This window comes from Marmota marmota, unplaced genomic scaffold (assembly GCF_001458135.2).
Source record: "Marmota marmota marmota unplaced genomic scaffold, marMar, whole genome shotgun sequence".
Classification (NCBI taxonomy): domain Eukaryota; kingdom Metazoa; phylum Chordata; class Mammalia; order Rodentia; family Sciuridae; genus Marmota; species Marmota marmota.
In genome coordinates, this window is record NW_026000077.1 from 414034 (window position 1) to 432166 (window position 18133).

An 18133-nucleotide genomic window follows, 5' to 3' on the forward strand; every position below is an offset into this window, starting at 1 on the left:
CCATAGCCTCCTGTCGGGGAGGTGAGGAAGGGGCCCATAGGTCAGAGGGAGAGCAAGGCAGAGGATGAGGACAGCTTCCCTGCAAACACCCACTAGGCAGCCTTGGATTGGGGTGGACTCAGAACAGGAAGCAGCAGGTTGGGAACTAAAGAGCAGAGGTGGCAGCCCGTGGAAGATGGTATTTGGCATTGGTTTCCACATCCCTGGACAGGGGCCATGGTTTCGAGGGACATTGCCAGAAGGGTGTAGTGAGGATAGATGGCTTCTGTGCAGTGGCAGCCAGGGATTGGACCCAGAACCTCATCCAGTTAGTGATCCTGTCACCTATACTCAGGCCTGAGCGAGATGCAGGGAAAGGAAAGCATAAAGTGATTGTCATTGTAATAATCCGTCATCGGGTTATTATTGCCCTCACTCTGTTCAGAGGCATGGTCCTCAGTGGCCCCAGGAACACAGGAGTGCTCTGAGCAGCATTGGGAGAGTTCAGGGAAGAAAGTGGAACTCCAGTAGGGGACACGGATTTAAGTTTATTGTGGGGACATAGGGAAGGCTGACTGCACTGTGAGGCTTGCCACACCCACGTGTTCCTGGAGTTGTGGGTGTGTATCGGGGGCTTGGAGGTGGTGAATGGAGGAACCTGTCAGGACTGATGGGAGGGAGAGTCTCTGGGGAATGGCAGGAAGTAAGTCCTGTCAAAATCAGGGAATCTGGGAGAGAGGTTTCCTCCCACTCTAAGGGTTGGACAGAGGGGGAGAGTAAGGCAAGAAACACCCTATCAGTAGTCCTAAGGGGATGACTGCGGTTTGAGGTCGTGGCCTAGGCCTTTCCAGCACATCAGAGCCGCAAGTCTCTCCTGAGGGGCAGGCTTCACAGAGGAGGGAAGAGGACTTAGGAGCACAGCCACAGCACCTACCTGGGGAGCAGAGAGCAGACAGGGGGCTGGATTCTCCTCGAAACCATTAGAACTTGACTCATTGTGCTCTCCCCCTGCCAATTGAGGTCCCAGGTTGACAATGAGGGACAGCAGGGTACAGGGGTGGTTCAGTGTCCATAGGTAAGTCAAGCCTCAGGCAGTCGTGTCCTCAAACACCTTCTCCCCGACTTGGCCCAGACAGCTGCTGCACCCCAATGCCCCATACATCATTCCTCCACAGTACAGTACCAATGTGCCACTAGCGAGTCATAGCCCGCCTGGGTAATATTTCTACAATGTACAAAAACATGTCCACACCTGGGCCTTCTCCAGTCCTTGCCACAATCCTGTGAGGCAATGAGAGTCAGTAGACATTTTTTAACAAAGAGACCAAGGCTCAGAGAAAACACTTTATTTTGATTTCGCCTTGGGTCACATGCTCAGTGCTGTCCTAGGGAATGGGCAGTGCAGTATTGGTGGAGTTTCTGTGTTCCAGGCAGTGTGACCCCCAGGTGCATTGTGTCCTCTAAACCCCACCGCAGTCCTGCCTTACCCCTGTTCCACGGATAAGGGAAACAAGGCTCAGAGAAGTCAAGCAACGTGTTCAAGTGCACAGTGACAGAAACCGATCTCTCTGACTCCAAATCCAGTGCTCATACCATGGTGCTGGTACAGGTGCCTTAAATGCCTGGGTGGGGAGGTCACCTAAGGCAGATTGACAGCTGCTTTGGAGAAGCTGGAGACAGACTATGGTCTTGCTTTTTCCTTGGGCCCTGCAGGAAATGCTGGTGTGGCTTGGAAAAGACAAGGAGCCCCTTCCCCAAGCCTCTGGGGAGTAGCTGGGTGTGGTGAGGATAGATGGCTCACTACCTACGGGGGGCATAAGTGAACCAGGCTTCCCTTAGTTTGGGTTCAGAGATCACCCTGAGGGGAGAGGTTCAGAGGAAGTGCCTCAGGGAGAGAGCGGTCCCATCTGAAAGATTAAAAAGGAACAGGTCCCACCAGTCCCAGCAAGGACCTTTTTGTTCCACTAAGGTTAGAAAACATGTACAGGTTCTGGCCACGGGGCCACATGAAGCAGGTGGAGCCCTGAGCAGATGCCTGGGCCAGTGGGCCCCTGTACCTGCCAGGGAAGTGGGCCAGGTGTGGGGTGGGGCTGTATGCCAGGGAGGGTATTAAATGAGCTTCCAGTTCATTTGCATGTCCTAATTAACCACAAAATGAGCCCCAGAGGCAGAATCAAGCTGTCAGTTTCTCTCTGCTGGCTTTCACCATCTCCTCTCCATCCACCCCGCCCCGGGTCCCCATGATCTCCAGCATCGCTTAGGCCCTAGGATTAGTCCCATTCATTTCTTCACTTGGCCTCAGCAAAACAGTTCTCATCATTGTCGCAGCAGGAGCCCAGAAGGTGACAGAAAAGTAAAAATTACAGGTGGGTTAATGAATCACCATAATCTTTGATTAGCAAAGCATGAAAGTGGGTGGGGCATGACATCAAGACCCAGGCAGAATTCCTCCACCGCACAGTTGGCATGCCATTCATTATATGTGGGGAGGACACGTTTTGTTCTTGATTTACCTCTGGAACAGTTTGGGGGTTAAGGTAAAAGGCACAAGATTGCAAGTAAATGGGAACTGTTAGAATCCCAGCTCTGCTTTTCTGCTGTGCGATCTTGATGAGTTGTTTAACTTCTCTGAGCCTATCCGTGTAAAATAAGAGTAACAGCACTCCCTTCCAGCATGTAGTGAAAAGGAAATAGCACAAAGGCAAAGGTGCCTGGCACCTGTGAATTATGTTGGCAGCAGATGTCACTTCCTAGTTGCTTTGTTCTGGCCCAAGTTAAAATGAGTCTTCAGTCCTTTGAATCTGTTCTGGCTCATTGATGGTGGAGTTGGCCTCTTCCTTTTCCACTGGATCCCCTGGAGGTCAGCACTGGGCCCTTTGCATCATGCTGTTCTGGGTTCCTAGCTGGCACTGGGTGGAATTCATCAAGTTTTGCTCAGTTGATCTCAACTACTATGACTAGCCCATGAAAATAGAAGAGTCACAGGTGAATAGCCAAGAGGTGGCTTGGTTTCCTATGGAATCAGACCAGACTCAGAGCTGGTGTCATCCTCTCATCACCCAGCTAGTGCTGGGTGGCCCTCCTCTCAGGAATCAGCAAATCAGTGCACATTGTCCCCACACATACATCAACCATCACTACCAAAGGCAGCCACAGCCAACCTCCCTTCACAGAGTAACATCAGAGTTTATTGGGGAGACAACAGGATGCGTGGGCTCTGCCCCCCAGAAAGAGGGAACTCTGTTAGCAAACTGCAGACGAAGGTGTAGAGTGGAAAGAACAGGGGTTTGGGAGCCAAATAACCCTCTGGTTCAATTTCTGGTTCTTTTCCTTTGCTAGCAGCATGATCGGGGCAGTTTGCATGATCTCACTACGAGCCTCCATTGCTGTACCTGGAAGATCATTCTTTCTAGGGTGACTCAAAGCTTGAAAGAGATGTGCACACTGCCTGGTAAACAGCGCGGGCTCAAAACAAGTGCCTCTCTGTCCTCGTATAGCTCACCCCACCAAAACTAACCATCTACCATTTGAGTGGCACTTGAGGGTGACCTTAATCACGACTTCAGAGCCCCCTGCCTCTCCCTCCATCTCCGCCCCCTGGGGCTTCAGGCTGCTGGCAGTAGAGCCTTTCTTGTTATTTTTCTTCTCCAATTTGCTGTTAATGCTCTGAGGGCGGGAATGCGTCTTGCCTCTAATTGCAGCTGTCACACCCCATCAGGCTGAGCTGTGGGTCCTAGGGGAGAGGGAGAGGGGAAGGAGGGCTCTCCCTCCTGGGCTTGCTCGGCCCAGACAGGGACCCACGTTGTCCTCTCGCGGCCAGCGGGCGTTCCTCCCCGGGTGGGAGGGCCAAGGCGCCGGCTCACCACGGGCCACTTACCCCAGCAGCTTTCAGAAAGCCCTGCACCGTGGTCTGGAACCCTCACTCTCCGGTTAACTTCACTCTAGGGTGTGAGCAGGGAGACCCAGGCCCCTGGTGGGCTGGAAGTTAAGGGGCCTCAGGTGAGACTAAGAATTTTTTAAATGAGGGGGAATTTCTCCAGGGCTCGCCCTCCCTTCTCTGGTGAATTTACCTGTTCTGCCCCAAGAGTCAAGCGCAGGAGGCTGGCTGTTGGTGTGGGCGACAGACAGCTGTTAGGGGCCAGTGTGTGAATCCAGATCACAGCGGCCTGGCTGCTCACCTCCCAGTGGTGTGTTCTGGGACGATAGGTAGCCCTGGGCCCCCCCCCCCCCCCCCCCCCCGTGTAGGCTGCCTTCTCAACTGGAAAATGCCTGCCTGCCTGTGAGCACCAGGGACTAGAGAGCTTGATGTCAAAGGGCGTCCACAGTGGCATGTCCCCTCATTGCTTCCCTGCGCTGATGGGAAGGCACACCTCATCCACTACCCTCCTTCAGCCCATATACCAGGATCCAGGTATGGGCTGAAATCCATGGAACAGGAATGCTACCTGGGATTTGCCTTCCTCTTCTCTGACCCCCAATCTCTGCTTCCAGCAATGCCAAGCCGCAGAAGCAGACAGATGTAAAGTTGGGGGCACCAAAGACAGGTCTTTATTGGGGGTCTCTGTGACACCTGCGGCCCCAGTGAGCTTTTCCACGCATAATGTTCCACTGAGGTCTTTGAGAGCAGTGGAGGAATGTCAGAGGGATTTTCTGGTCTCCTCCCCTGCTCCTCCCCAACTGTCATCTCCAACCCCTGAACTGACCCCCCCACACACACACCCCCACATTCTCTCCAGGAACTCACCTCCTCCACCAGCCAGCCCTGTGACAGCCTCTCCCAGCTGCATTCTGGTCAGCTCTGCCTGAGAACTCTGGCTTCTCCCTCCTTTCTGGGGGAAATGAACTTGGATTTGGGCTTCTGAAGGCCTTACCACCCTCCCGCCCTCCTCCCTAGGGACCCAACCTTTTAGGTTCAGCCAATTTTTGGTCTCTGGTGTTCAGACCCAAACAGCTGTGTTAATATCAAAACCCGTGGGAGAGGGATCCATGGCCTTGGGGCTACTCGTCGGGGGAGTCTCCCCTTGTCTGGACTCCCCTGTACTCGGGAAGAAGAAACGTCCAGAGCCCTTGGAATGGCTCCGCTTCTTAACCTTCTGAGAACGTCCTGCTCTCGACTCGGAGACCATGGGTGTCACCCAGCCTGGCTTCTCCTTCAGCAGCCGGTCACGGTCCGGCCTCACACTTCGCAAAAACTTCCTAAAGATGTTTGCTGTTAGGGCAAATTTGTGGCCCAGCTCCCGAGGCCGGCCTTTGTCTCCTTTGTGCTCTTCTTCCCTCTCCGGCTCATCCTTCTCCCCGACCTTCTCCAGTTCTGGCAGGTCGAGCCAGTTGCCCACCAGGTCTGCAAACACATTGTCCCCTAACACCAGAGGCTGCCGATTTCTGCCCCGAGACATCAATGTGGAGGTCCAGTCATCTGGTTCCACTCGCTCTGGCCCCTGCTGGGCACAGCTTTGGTGCTTCGGCAGCTGTGTCCTGGGCAAGGGGGCGAGATCCCTAGCGCAGATACTCCTATGGTATGGAAATTTGGTGCTGCTGCCGGGAGAAGGTTGGCTGGATGGGGAGCAGGATCCAGGTCTGGCAGGACCTCTGCCACCCTCCCAGTGAAGGTGCTTGGACTGGGTCGGGGGGCTTTCTGGGAAGCCTGGGACAGGATCCCCTCCAGAGATCTCCAATTGTTCCAATGCTGTCTGCACCTGTAGGAGTTTCAGTTCTTGCAGAGCACCCATCATGCAGTTCATCTGATCCTGTAAGCCATCACCCACCTCCTTCATGGACATCTGCAGGGGAGAGGGAAAGCACGGGGCCAGTGAGCATGGGAGAAGCAGGGAGGACTGCCCGGCACGGCCCTGAACCAGCCACCCGCCAAACACACTCTCCAGGATCATCCCAGCCTGCCACTGACCCCACCTCTACAGCCTAGAACAGTGCCAAGCCGTGCTGAAAGAGGAGGACTTTTTTTTTTTTAATATTTTATTTTTTAGTTCTCGGCGGACACAACATCTTTGTTTGTATGTGGTGCTGAGGATCGAACCCGGGCCGCACGCATGCCAGGCGAGCGCGCTACCGCTTGAGCCACATCCCCAGCCTGAGGAGGACTTTTAACAGTGCTAAGGCTAGATAAGGGAACTGAGATACGTGGCAATGAAATAACTAAGGATGCAGTTGTCCTAAAAGCTATACAGACACTCCTCCGCTTATGATGGGGTTATGACCAGATGACCCATTGTAACTTGAAAATGTAAGAAAAGAATGCATTAAGACACCTAACCTACCAAACATCACAGCTTAGCCTTGCCTACCTTAAACATATTTAGAACACTTACATCGGCCCACAGTTGGGAAAAACCATCTAACACAAAGCCTATTTTATAATAAAGTATTGAATATCATGTAATGTGCCAAACACTAAGTGACAAAGAAAAAGATTTTAAGGGCACCCTTTCACACTATGGTTAAGTTCAAAAATTGTTAAACCAAGGGCCATCTGTATGTGTGTGCTTATGCATATGAATAGATATGTGTGTGCCCCAACCTTATATCACACACACACACATATATATATATATATAAATTTATTTATTTAATCTCTCCAACTATCCTGTGAGGTAGTGACCATTATTGTTCCCCTCTGACAGGTGAGGAAACCAAGGCACATAAGTAACTTGCCCAAGATTAGATAGTGAGAGGTAGAGCTAAGATCACTTTAAGGGTGCACAAAGTTGTGGGAGCCTTCCTTGTCCTCTTTTGTGCCTGTGTCCTCTTCTTCCTGGGTGCTGATGGTCACAATATCAATTTGTGAGCATTTACTGTGTAATTGAAATGGCATCATCTCATTTAATCTTACTTACATGAACCCTGTGAGGTTGCTCTTATTGTTCTTGCTTTAGTGAATGAATAAACTGTAGTGCACACAGCTCACAGAGCTGGGACGCAAACCCAGAACTGTCTCACTCCAAATGCTGTAGTCTTGACTACTAAACCCCTACAGATGGATGGGCAGTGGAGCTGGGCTTTAAGGCTGCTCTGTCCTCTATAGGGCTATAGAGAGGAATTGATAAGGGACATTAAGATAAAGGGTAGACCCAGGTTTCTTGAATTGCTCTTCACATCCAACTGGTCAGGAGAGAGGTTAAGAGGCCAGGAGATTCCTGTTTGCTGGGAACCCTGGCCCAGCTCTCCCTCCCAAACACCTGTCCTATTTCAGCTGCCCTCAGACTTGGCTCAAGTGCACTTCCTGCCTTCTCAGCCCAATAGGCTCTGCTGCCCTGGCCAAGCCAGAATGGGGATCCTGAGTTAGTTCTTCCAGCTCTTTTGTGGATTCTTAGGCTGGAGTCCCAGGTACCATCTGGACAGGCTGAGAGATTGCCTTGGGTAAGGGCTGCATTTGAAGATTGCTGGGGAGAGGCTCCAGCTGATAACATTCACAAGATTCCCAGCCCCTGGGCCCAAGCTGCCTGGGTCCTGCCAGCTCCCTCCCCAGATCCCGATCAAGTTACAAACATCAGGCCTCTAGTAAGTTGACCATCTGTTTCTGAAGCCCCCCAGAGACCCAGGGATCATCTTACCTTCCAGTCTTGTCTTAATGCTCAGAGCTAAGCCCAGGGGGTGGGGGTGGGGGTGGGGGTGGAAGGTCAGGCAGAGAGGCTCTGCAGGGCTGGGCTGGGCTGGCAGCTGACCTGAGGCTTCTGGGTAGAAGCTGTTCCTGCCAACCTGGCCTTGCTGGGGAGGGAGGATCCAGCACTAAGGGAGAGTGGAGGACTGGCTTCTTCAGAGGTCAAGGAGAGTTTCGCTGGGGTGTGGGAATTGCCCACACTTTGTACACCTTCCTAAAACAGGGCTAGAAACGGTGGTTTGAGGACCCAGGGCCCCCAGGGATTTGCTTGGGTGAGGACATGCCATTTAGATGGCAGCAGCCAGAGACACAGAGCCCATGGTGTGTGCTTGCTATTAGTGGACCTTGCCCTGACCTCTTTGCTTCTACCTTCCTTTCAGAGGCACTGAGCTGCATCTGGGAAGAACCAGAGTACAGCAGGAAGAGACGCTAAGCCCCAAACTAAGCATGGTTCTTTCCTGGCAACTGCTTCTCCCTCTGACTTTCCTACCCCTCCCCACTCTCTAATCCATGTTCCTGTCACCCCTGCCTGGAACCTCAGTCATTTTTAGCTTCTCCTTTCAACCACCCTACTCCTGTCCAACTTAATCATGCACTATTTGAAGTCCTCCTCCCCCAGATGGTTCAAAGCTTCCCTTCTATGCCCTGGAAATCTGCAGAAGCCTTGGAGAAGGCCTCCCAGCCACCAGAGGACCAGGGCCTGGCCAGGTCTTCCTGACCTCCCATCACTGACTTGGTGGCTTATCATGGCCCAAAGACTCAAATCCAATTTGGTCCTGCTGTCAAGACCCACAGCAGGATTTTCAAACTCAGGCAAATCCCTGCCCCTTAAGAATACGCAGCAGGCTCCTGTGAGTGCCTCTTTGTGACCTTAAGAAGCTCTTACCTCAAGACCTGCTACTGAAGCACTGATCCTATGTCCTCCATAAGTTTAAAGGCTCAGTTGCTCATGAAATAGTTATTGAGCATCTATTGCTTGAGGGAAGACTAAGACCTACACATCGTTATGTCACCCTGGAACCTAGCTGGCTCCTTGCACTTGCTGCATACTCACAAACCGTATGTTGAGTACCACTGGCTTCCCCAGATCACCCTCCAAACTGCTTGCATCCTTCAGACAGTCAACTGCCGCTCGAGGAGAGAGAGCCGTTGCCCAAGGTTTCATTTCACCAAGCGGCAAGGAGTCTGAGCTGGCAGGCTTCCTTCCAGAAGGCAAAACACAGTCCAGGTCAGAGGCAGTGGGAGGAATGAAATGACCCCATTCAGTCTCTTCCAGGGTGGAAAAATCCATAAGAAATAATGCTGACATTTTGTGCAGTTTTCCAGTGAAAACGAATGTGTGGGTATGTGGGTATGCATGAATTCAGGGCTGCCCATAAAACAGAGGCCCCATTTAAGTAAACAAGGGCTGAAATTGTGCCTGTATGGAAAATAATATTCTCTATTAGTTAAGATCTTGAGTTCTGGAGACCAAAGTAACAGGGTTCAAATCCTAGCTCTGACACATAGTAGCTGTGTCGTTTGGGCAGATTATTAAAATTCTGTTTTCAGTTTCTCCATCTTTAAAATGGGAAGGCTGGGGTTGTGGCTCAGAGGTAGAGCGCCTGCCTACCATGCATGAGGCACTGGGTTCGATCCTCAGCACCGCATGAAAATAAAAAATAAAGATATTATTATAACGAAAAATAAATATTTTTTTTAAATGGGAAGAAATTCCTGCCTTGTACAGCTATTATGCAAATTAAATGAAGTCATGTGTATCTCTGCATGACACACATAAAGCATCAGATGAACAATGGCTGTTAAGACTTCCTGTACTTGCAGAACACTTCTTCCTCAGTGAAATTCAACACAAGGTAATGGGAGGATTCCATCCATCATATCTGGTCTCATTAAGTGGAAACAAATCTCTTGTCCTGTCCCTTCCCCTCCCAGCCCTGCCCCACGCCGGGGGAAAGGAAGGGAAGGAAAGGGAAGCCTCATTATCCTCCTGTCCACTCTTGTGCTGACCTCAGTGAGCCCGGCCACAGGCAGGGTGCAGCACTGACAGTCAAGAAGGCAGCTGTGAGAGGGATGAGAACAGAAGGAGGAAGTGAGCTGTGGGAAACAGGGAGGCCAGGGCAGTGGGAGTAGGAGCATCTGCTGGGTCTTGACCACGAGGGGAGCCAGCAGGATAGCCTTTCCCACCAACCCCAAGGGGATGATGTCACCCACAGAGGAAGAGCCAGAGGTCAAGCTGCTCTCTTCACCCAGAGCGTGGGACCTTCTTGGGTCCCAGGGCTTCTCTTGCCTCAGGATGGAAGAGGGAGAAAAGGCAGCATGTGGTGTGGGGAACGAAGGAGTGGAGCCAGCTCCGTCCGGGGACCCAGGAATGAATAGCTCTAAATCCCAACCTCTAGGCTGGAGGCTGCTGAGTTCCTCTCTGGCCTCCTAGTCTCAGTGCCTTCTATTGTTCCTCAGGACAGGGACCAGATCATACCAACGTGCTCTCAGGATCAGCTGGAGAAGTCTGATTGGTCCTGATTAGTTTGAATGGAAAGTGATCTAACAGCCACTTCTCTTAGTCTCATCCCTAGTCTCACACACACACACACCCACACATGCAGAGAGAGAGAAAGAGAGAGAGAGACAGAGAGAGCACTATCCACCATCAGATGCAAAGCCCTAAATAAACAGATCCCAGTGAAAATCATGGGAATCCCTTCTGAAAAATGCCCTAAAAGGTGGTCTCACCCCCACCCTTGCCTCTGCATCAATCCTCACCATTTCCCACCCCAAAATCTTCTGGGACTCAGTTTCGTCCTAAACATTTTCTGCCCATCAAACTTTAGTTTCTCTGGGAGTGGTTTACACCAGCCCCTGGCAGACTCTGTGTTAGAACTGCATGGCTGCTGCCCCATCCTGGTTTGGTGAGAGCCCCCACTGCAGTCTGGTGATCTGTCCCTAGCTGACCACCTTCTTTGGGCAAATTCACCAAGCTTTTGTGTTTCAGTCCTGAATCTGTGAATGATAACCCCTCTCATGTGTATGGCACAGGCCCTTTTTCTCTATATTGCCTGAGCTCCTTTGGCCGGGAGGCTGGCTAGGCAGGTGGAGGTCGCCTCCCCTCTGGATGGATTAGGAAACTAGGGAGTCTCTCAGATCATCTCCCTCAGTGTTGCCCCAATATTCTTTGCCAGGCCCTCTTCATTATTTTCACCATATCTCTACATGATCCAGACTCCTATTTAATAATTTATTTAAGTCTACTTATGCAAATAAATGTATTTATAATGGAAGTTTTATGAAATGTGTGACTCGCCATCAACAGATCCTACCACAAATATATATGCCGTCTTGATCACCACCAGGGAAAACACTGTTCTAAACTTGAAGTCCTGAGGACTGAGACCCCAAGTCCAAACCCTTCCTCTGGGCCAATGAACTTTCATGCCATCATAATCCCTGTCCAGTGGGCCTCACGGAATACGTGTGAGAAGAACCCAGGCTAGTCAGCAGGAAGTGCAAAGGACAGTTGCCTCCAGAGGAGGAAGAAGAGCATGAAACCATCCCCCAAGGTACTCCAAAACCCAGTTTGTTGAGGGCCACATCTGAGTCCGGATGATGGCATTTTGCCAGAAGGGAGTGGTTGAGAGGTGACACCAGCAAGCCATTGAGATGATGATGGTTATGTTAAGCTGTGTATTCAATTGTATATTTGACCTTTACTGTCCGGCAATAGGGCGGCTCTTGCTGCCTCGGGTGCCCACTACTTTGGAGTTCCCTGGAGTTCTTGCTGGGTTCTGAGGGAGTGCTCGCGCAAGCCGGGTGGAAGGGGTGAGAGGTAGAAAGGGTGAGCGTGTGTGGAGTGCTGGTGGAGTTCGGCAATAAAGAGTTGCTGTTTTGAACCTACAAGTGCTTCTTGGCAGCTCGGTTATTTGTGCCCAGCCAGACTGCGGCACCAGTTCACTTCCTTCCCACTGAAGGCTCTTCCTTGGGTCACCCAAAGAGAAAAGAGGAACTGCCAGCCTGGGGCTGAAGGGGAAGATGCCATTTTAGGAAGTCAAATCCCACCATCCTGAGCCCAGAGCTGGAGTCTAGGGTCAGCTGTCCGTAGACAGCACCCTCCCTCTTGGCACTCTCTGGGCACTTTGTGGTGTGGGAGGAGTGGGGATGGAAGAAGAGATGCCAGCATCCTCGGCTCTCTTCCCAAGCCCTGCCCTGGGCCTCTGACTGATCCTGCAGCTGTGCCCTCCATCCATCCATCTCACGCCCTCTCCCAGCTCAGCCGGAATCCTTTGACACAGGCTCGGCTTTGCCCATGAACCTGGCAGTATGCCCTGCCTCACTTCCCCACCCCCATTACTCACAAGATCCCCACACAGATCCTTTCAGCCGCTGGGGAAGCTAGGAGGAGGCTCAGGGCCGGAAATGGGAAAAGCCCCATTTTTGCCAAGTGGCCCATTCTCCAGCTCAGTGAATAGGGACCTTCTTGGCTCTTGGCTGGGACTCTCAACAGGAAGGTAACATGGAAACTGTGCCAAGAGCTGAAGGAGGGAGAAGAGTAAAGAAAGGAGGAAGTGAGGGATGTGAAATGATGAGCCCTCTTTCCCAACTGAACCATCTCCTGGGAGTCACATGCTCAGGCAAGAGGCAGACAGATGGAGAGAAGGGCCCAAGTTGCCTCCTCCAGGGCTTGCCTCTCAGTCTCAGCAAGCCTTCTCCCTCTGACCAGCGTTAGCTCCTCTCCCCTGCAGCCTGTCAGATTTCCTCCTTCCTATTTCAGGCCTTCATACCCAGGGCTTTTGTTTTGTTTTGTTTTGAAGTAACCACTGAGACATATCCCTAGTCATTTTTTATATTATATTTAAAGACAGGGCCTTGCTAACTTCCTGAGGTTGGCTTTGAACTCGCACTCCTCCTGCCTCAGCCTCCCAAGTCACTGGGATTACAGGTGCCTGCCACCGCGCCCACTTGCCTGGACTCTTATATTCACCCTCATTCACCCTCCTGCCTCATTTTCTGCCCTCCCCACCTTCCACTCCATACCACCTCTAAGTCCTAGGACATATCTCTGGCCATGTCAACCTCCAGTGCACATAGAAAAGGTCAGACTCCATAGCATAATGGTCAAGTTTCTTTCAATCCTGTTGCCTACTCCTTCTTTGCACACGCCTTTTGTTCCAGCCAAGCTGGCACATCCACGCTACTTCTGCCTCTGCGCCTTCTGTCTGTCTCACCGTCTGCCTGGAATGTTGTATTTCTCCTGTGCCCATCTCTATCCATCCCTCCAAGTGTGGCTCACATGCTGCCTCTCCCATGACAGGAAACTCTCCCTGATCTCTCAGTTGGAGGTCACCTCTCCCTTCTTGGAGCACGGTGCCCCTTAAATGGCATGGACCCTCATGTACCTGCACTAGATATGTGCATATATGTGTTGTGGGCTAGGAATGAAAGCTCTGCAGTCAGCCCGACCAGGTATGAATCCAACTGCAACATTTATCAGCTCTGGACAAGTCACTTAGCCTCCTGATGTCTATTTTCTCATTTTAAAAATAGGAATAATGAATATACAGCTTCTTAGTGTTGCTTTAGCAATTAAATAACAACACATGATATGCCTGGTATATCCAGGTTAACATCAACATATGGTATTATCTTTTCTATTAAATTGTAGGTTGTCTGAAGACAGGATCTGTTTACATTTGTAATCATAACATTAGTGCCTGGTTAGTGCCTGAAATGTATACAAGCTCAATAAAAATGTTCTGTGAATGTCTCTTACTCAAACCAATCTGATCAACCCAACACCAAGAGTTTACCAAGTGCCTGCAACACATAGGGTTCTGTGCTATGTGCTGAGGGCATACAATTGGGGAAGTACTTTACTTATACTGCTATTTAATCTTCATAGTAGCTGTACAAGGTAGTTATTTTTTAATCTTTTTTTAAAGTTGTCAATGGACCTTTATTTTATTTGTTTGCTTGCTTATCTATCTATCTATCTATCTATCTATCTATCTATCTACTTATATACAGGATAAAAACCAGGGCCTCACACATGCCAGGCAAGTACTCTACCACTCAGCCAAAACCCCAGCCCAAGGTAGGTATTTTTAAAAGCCCATTTTAAAGATAAGAAGACTAAAGTTCAGAGAGGTTAAGTAATATTCCATGGTCATATAGAGTCAGGATTTGAGTTCAAGTTGGCCTGACTCCAAATCCTATGCTCCATGTTCTTCCAACTAACCCCAGTCTAACTGGTCCAAAAGTCCTCTTATCCCTATCTTTAAAGATCAAGCACACTGCAAAATGAGATCCTTTTCCAACAATTTAGGGAAATTTGCCCTTTTGTTCCAAGAGCTGAAAGCTGCTCCTACTGTAACTCCTCCCTTCCCTTCTTTTCTCCTCATATTGCCTTTAGGTCCTGGTCCTTAGCCTTACACCAGAGACTTCTGAACTTGTAGCCACTAGAGACTAAAGAATTGCCTTCTGGGGAAAGGAGGGTGCCCTAGGAGGACTTTCCCACCTGAAAGAAGTCCCTCTGCTGCTTCCCCATGTCTCAACCAGGATGGACATTCCAGAAGATGGCCTCCTCCAACCTCCCCCTCCTCTAGAGAGCCTTTTGCAGCCTGGCCTGATCATTCAGCCTTTATGCATTCTGTTTGTTGCACATTGATCTGAACTCACAGGAATGCCCTGTGAGCAGCTTACATTTGCTTCCTCTGTGTGTCTGCATCTCCCCCATTTGTTGGAAGTCCACTGGGAGCTATGTGTAAGGAACAGCTGGTCCCAAGGCCTTGTGCTCAGGCAGGGCCCCTCTTTGGCAGCTGGAAGGGGGAAGAGATGGGCTCCCTGCTGGGTCTTTGCAGCCCCAATTCCCTCATCTTAATGAAGAAGTGTGTCAGCTGCTACTACTTCTCCAGGCACATTTCATCCCTGAAACTTGACCCCCCCCCTCTTCCAGGCAGGGAGGAAGGGCCAGTTCTCTAGCCATCAACTTAATTGAGCCAGGATCACTGAATTCTCAGCCCCCCACCCCCAGTGCTCACTTGTTACAATGCAAATTTTCTGCTTCAGGGAATTGGAAATTTGTGCTACTGAAAATCTAGATTGTATTATCTAGATTTTCTGGGGCAAAGATAGGGCCAAGATGTAGGAGGGGAGCACAGAATCTACTAGAAAAAGATAATTTCATGCCCGGTTAATGTTTCTTTTTGCAGCAGGTTTATCCCACAGTGTCTCTAGGACTTATGATCTTGGAGTGAAATAATTAGTGAAATAAACGAATGTGGAAGTTGAACAGTTTTACTGCAAGAGTCACAAACCAACTGGGGAGATCCAGGCAATACACAGTCCTCCTGGGTGGCAAGGGAGAGCCTCCCTTGGATGACCCATCTGCAGAGTAAAAGTTTCTAGCATGTGATGTAAGTCAACTTATGCATTTCCCACCCCATTGCAGCCAATAAGTCCCTAACCTAGCCACAGTCAAGCTGCATGGAATTCAGTCCCTCCAGTCCTTAGAAGAAGGCAGCCAAAGGGCTGACCTTGGACTAACTCAGCTCCCGGTTTTTCCCATTGGTGATACTGAGGCACTAAGATTTGACCCTTGCTACTTAAACTGAGATGTCAGGGAGTGAGACTCAAGTATCTGTGCCTTGTCACTCTGCTCTGTCTCCTTTACAAGCAGGCTGGCATCAGGGAGGGGTGGAGCACCACGGGGGGGTGGGGTACAGAGCTCTCCCATCTGAGTGTCATTCTGGGCCCCAGGCCAGGAATTTGGCTTCCTTTCCAAGAGAGTCAAAGGCTGGAGCTGCTCAGACAAAGGGCCAAATAAAAGCTGATGGGGAGCTGGGTGACTTCAGCCTCTCCCCTTCCTTCTCCCAGGCACTGGGGGCTCAAGGCCTTGGCAGGAGAGGGTGCAAATCAAGATCTGGAGTTCAGCTCAGTTCAGAGTCATTTTTTTTTTTTTTTAATTCTCCTGGCATCCACAGACTGTCTTCCTCCCCTCACCACCTCCCACCTAGGGTGCTGGAAAATATGCAAATCAGTAGGATTTTAAAATTCAAGCCCATGCCAGGAACACCCACAAACCCTCCATTAAGGCAGATCCTGGTGTGGGTGGTATAGTCTCTGATTCCAAGCACAAAGAGGATTCTATTAGATTCTTTTCTTGGCATGGGCCTTGGACCTCAGACATTATCTTTGATGATCTTGACCTTCCTTTCTGGTTCTAGACATATGAACAGGGAATATGAGAATTGTGTATGTGTGGGCTGGGACCACCCTCCTAAACTGGTAGTAATGTGCGTTAAAACTAGTGAGGGAACTAGTATAGGTTCACAAGATCAGAATGAATACTCTGCTCTGGGCTAGTAACTTTCACATCTGAGTGTCAGCACAAAAAAAAGATCATGAATCTGAGAAGGCAGGCAGAAAGAGTGTCAGGGCAACTTGGTCAGAAAGTATCAATGAGAACACCTGCTCCTTCAAGTTCAATTCCCCTGACACCCACCCCCTCCAACCATCGCTGTCGCCACCACCACCACCAAGGCTGTTCTTAATACAATGCCAAGTTCCCTCCCAAGCAGGAAGACTTAGCCCTTTGTAGGCAGAAGTGGGAAGGTTGTCAGGAAATCTGGAGAGCCATAAGCTGGCACTTTCTGGATATAGGTCTGCCATTGTGCACCTGGGTGCCCCTGGCTCTGAACAGTAAGAAGAGGAGGGGAGCAAAATAAGACAAAAGAGTCAACACCAAAAGAGAGATACTAAAAGAGACACACAGAGGCCCAAGCAAAGACACCACAGGGAGCCTGCTAGAAGAAGTGAAGGGCAGGGCATTGTGGGCGCAAATGCCTGAATTCTGGTGGTTGAAGGAATAATAAAGGTAGAAGGTATGTGTGGCAGAGGGGGTGGGAGTGGGTGGTAGGTGAAGTCACTGAGAATCAACCTGGCCTCCCTAACATAGCTTTAGCAATCAACGCCCCTAGTTGGGTGATTCACCCCCGCCCCTCCAGACTAAGCTACTTCTCCCAGCCCCAGCACCCCGGGTCTCCCGCACGCTCCCTGCACACTCCCCAAGCCCAGACCTGACATCTGGCTGGGCCCGGGCAACTCCCGCTCGAGATCTGCCAGGCGGCGCCCCTCCTCCCTTGCAGGCCCTCCCCCGTCATTACAGCTGCCAGCCCCCTCCCTGCTGGCAGACAAGCCCAGGCAGACAGCCGGCCAAGCCTACCCCCGCAGCCGCGCCAGCTCTGCCAAGCCAGGCAGAGTTTGGGGCCCGGGGCGGCGTCAGCTCCCCTCGAGCGAGCGGTCCCAGGTGACCTCCTACCCGGGGCGGGGATCCGGCTTGCGCACCCTCCGGTCCCCGCCTGCCCGAATGCTCCAGGCACAGCGCAGCCCTAGCACCTAGGCGCTGGCGTCCAGCTGCCTGGGCCTGTCGCTCCCGCGCCTTCGGGGTCGGCGGCGCCAGAGCCTCACTCACTCCGTCTGCCCAACTAGCAGTATCCGCTTTTCTCCCTTGTTTTTTCTCCCTATGTCACATTTTAATCTGGTCGGTTGCTCTCAGTCACTTCTTGTCTCATCGCAAATCTTTCCCATAAGTTTTCTTGTGGCCCTTTCCTCTGAAGACAGGCCCTACCTTCTGCCTGCCAGTCCTCGACCCCTCATCTCCTGTCTGGCCTTGATTGCCCTGGCACGCGCCTGGGCACGCCCTGGCTCCCCGGACCCAGGCAAGGGCCAGGTACCCATCAGAGCAGAGAAGCCCTCCTTGCCCCCGGCGACAGCTCCCGCTCTTACCAGCTCCTGTTTGAGGCGACGCAAATAGCAGTCCATTTCCCCGCTCTCCTTCCTTAAGCGCCCATTTGCCGGCAAGACTCTACGAGAGTTCCCAAGCCGGAACACCGACCCCAATGAAAACCGCGCGCTCGGCGTTTCTTCGCCCCTGAGCTCCGCGCCTCTTGCAATGGGGAGCAGATCTTCTCCTCCAACGCTGGGTCTTGGAGCAGCTTACCCCGCTGCTAGCTGCGCGCGGCCGGGGCTCGGGGAGGAGGGAAAAGTGCGGCAGCCAATGAGAACTCAGGGGGAATGTCTTCGGCCAATGAGAAGAGCGGCCCCCAGGGTGGTGGGGTGAGGCGCGGGCTAGGCCGCAGAGCAAGAGCTGAACCCCTAATGTGTGCCGGGGTCAGTGGGTACAGGTGGGTGTCACCTGGGCCTGGCCATCGTGGCAGGAGACATCGTGACCCCAGGCTGTGCCAACGTCCCCAACAAAGCACAGACGCCCTATTTGGTTATAAAGGGAGTGCGCGGTTTTGTGGGTGGGGAATTGAGTAGCTGTCTCAGTAAGGGACAAAAGTGCCACAGTGAGGTAACCTTTTTCAAATTCCAATCGGAGAAAAACACCCCAACCTCTCCCAGACATTCCTCAGAATCTCTTTTCTTTCCGAAGAGGACCCTGAGAGTATGGCTCCACTTTTGTCTCTCCTAGTATAGGGTCCGCTCAGCCCATTTCCTCACCTGCAGAGCAGGCTAGCCGCCCCTCGGTCCATTCTCTTATTTAAC

At 51.4% G+C, this 18133-nt stretch overlaps 1 protein-coding gene across 3 annotated transcripts; it reads right to left on the minus strand.

The window, feature by feature from the left end:
- Positions 1-1310: 1310 nt before the first annotated feature.
- Positions 1311-17620, minus strand: Inka2 (inka box actin regulator 2). 3 transcript variants are annotated; one of them, XR_007351737.1, is made up of 3 exons: positions 17372-17620; positions 4050-5759; positions 1311-3957 (listed from the first exon to the last, which is right to left on the minus strand). XR_007351737.1 is itself a non-coding variant. In XM_015502177.2 (2 exons), the coding sequence occupies exons 1-2, from the start codon at positions 17405-17407 to the stop codon at positions 4917-4919; spliced, it is 879 nt and encodes a 292-aa protein (XP_015357663.1). In that variant the 5' UTR covers positions 17408-17620; the 3' UTR covers positions 1311-4916. The 3 variants fall into 3 exon arrangements, 2 of the variants coding, with proteins under 2 accessions (XP_015357663.1, XP_048670470.1); XM_015502177.2 differs by having other exon boundaries at positions 1311-5759; XM_048814513.1 differs by lacking the exon at positions 17372-17620 and adding an exon at positions 11944-12425 and having other exon boundaries at positions 1311-5759.
- Between the last annotated feature and the right edge of the window lie 513 nt (positions 17621-18133).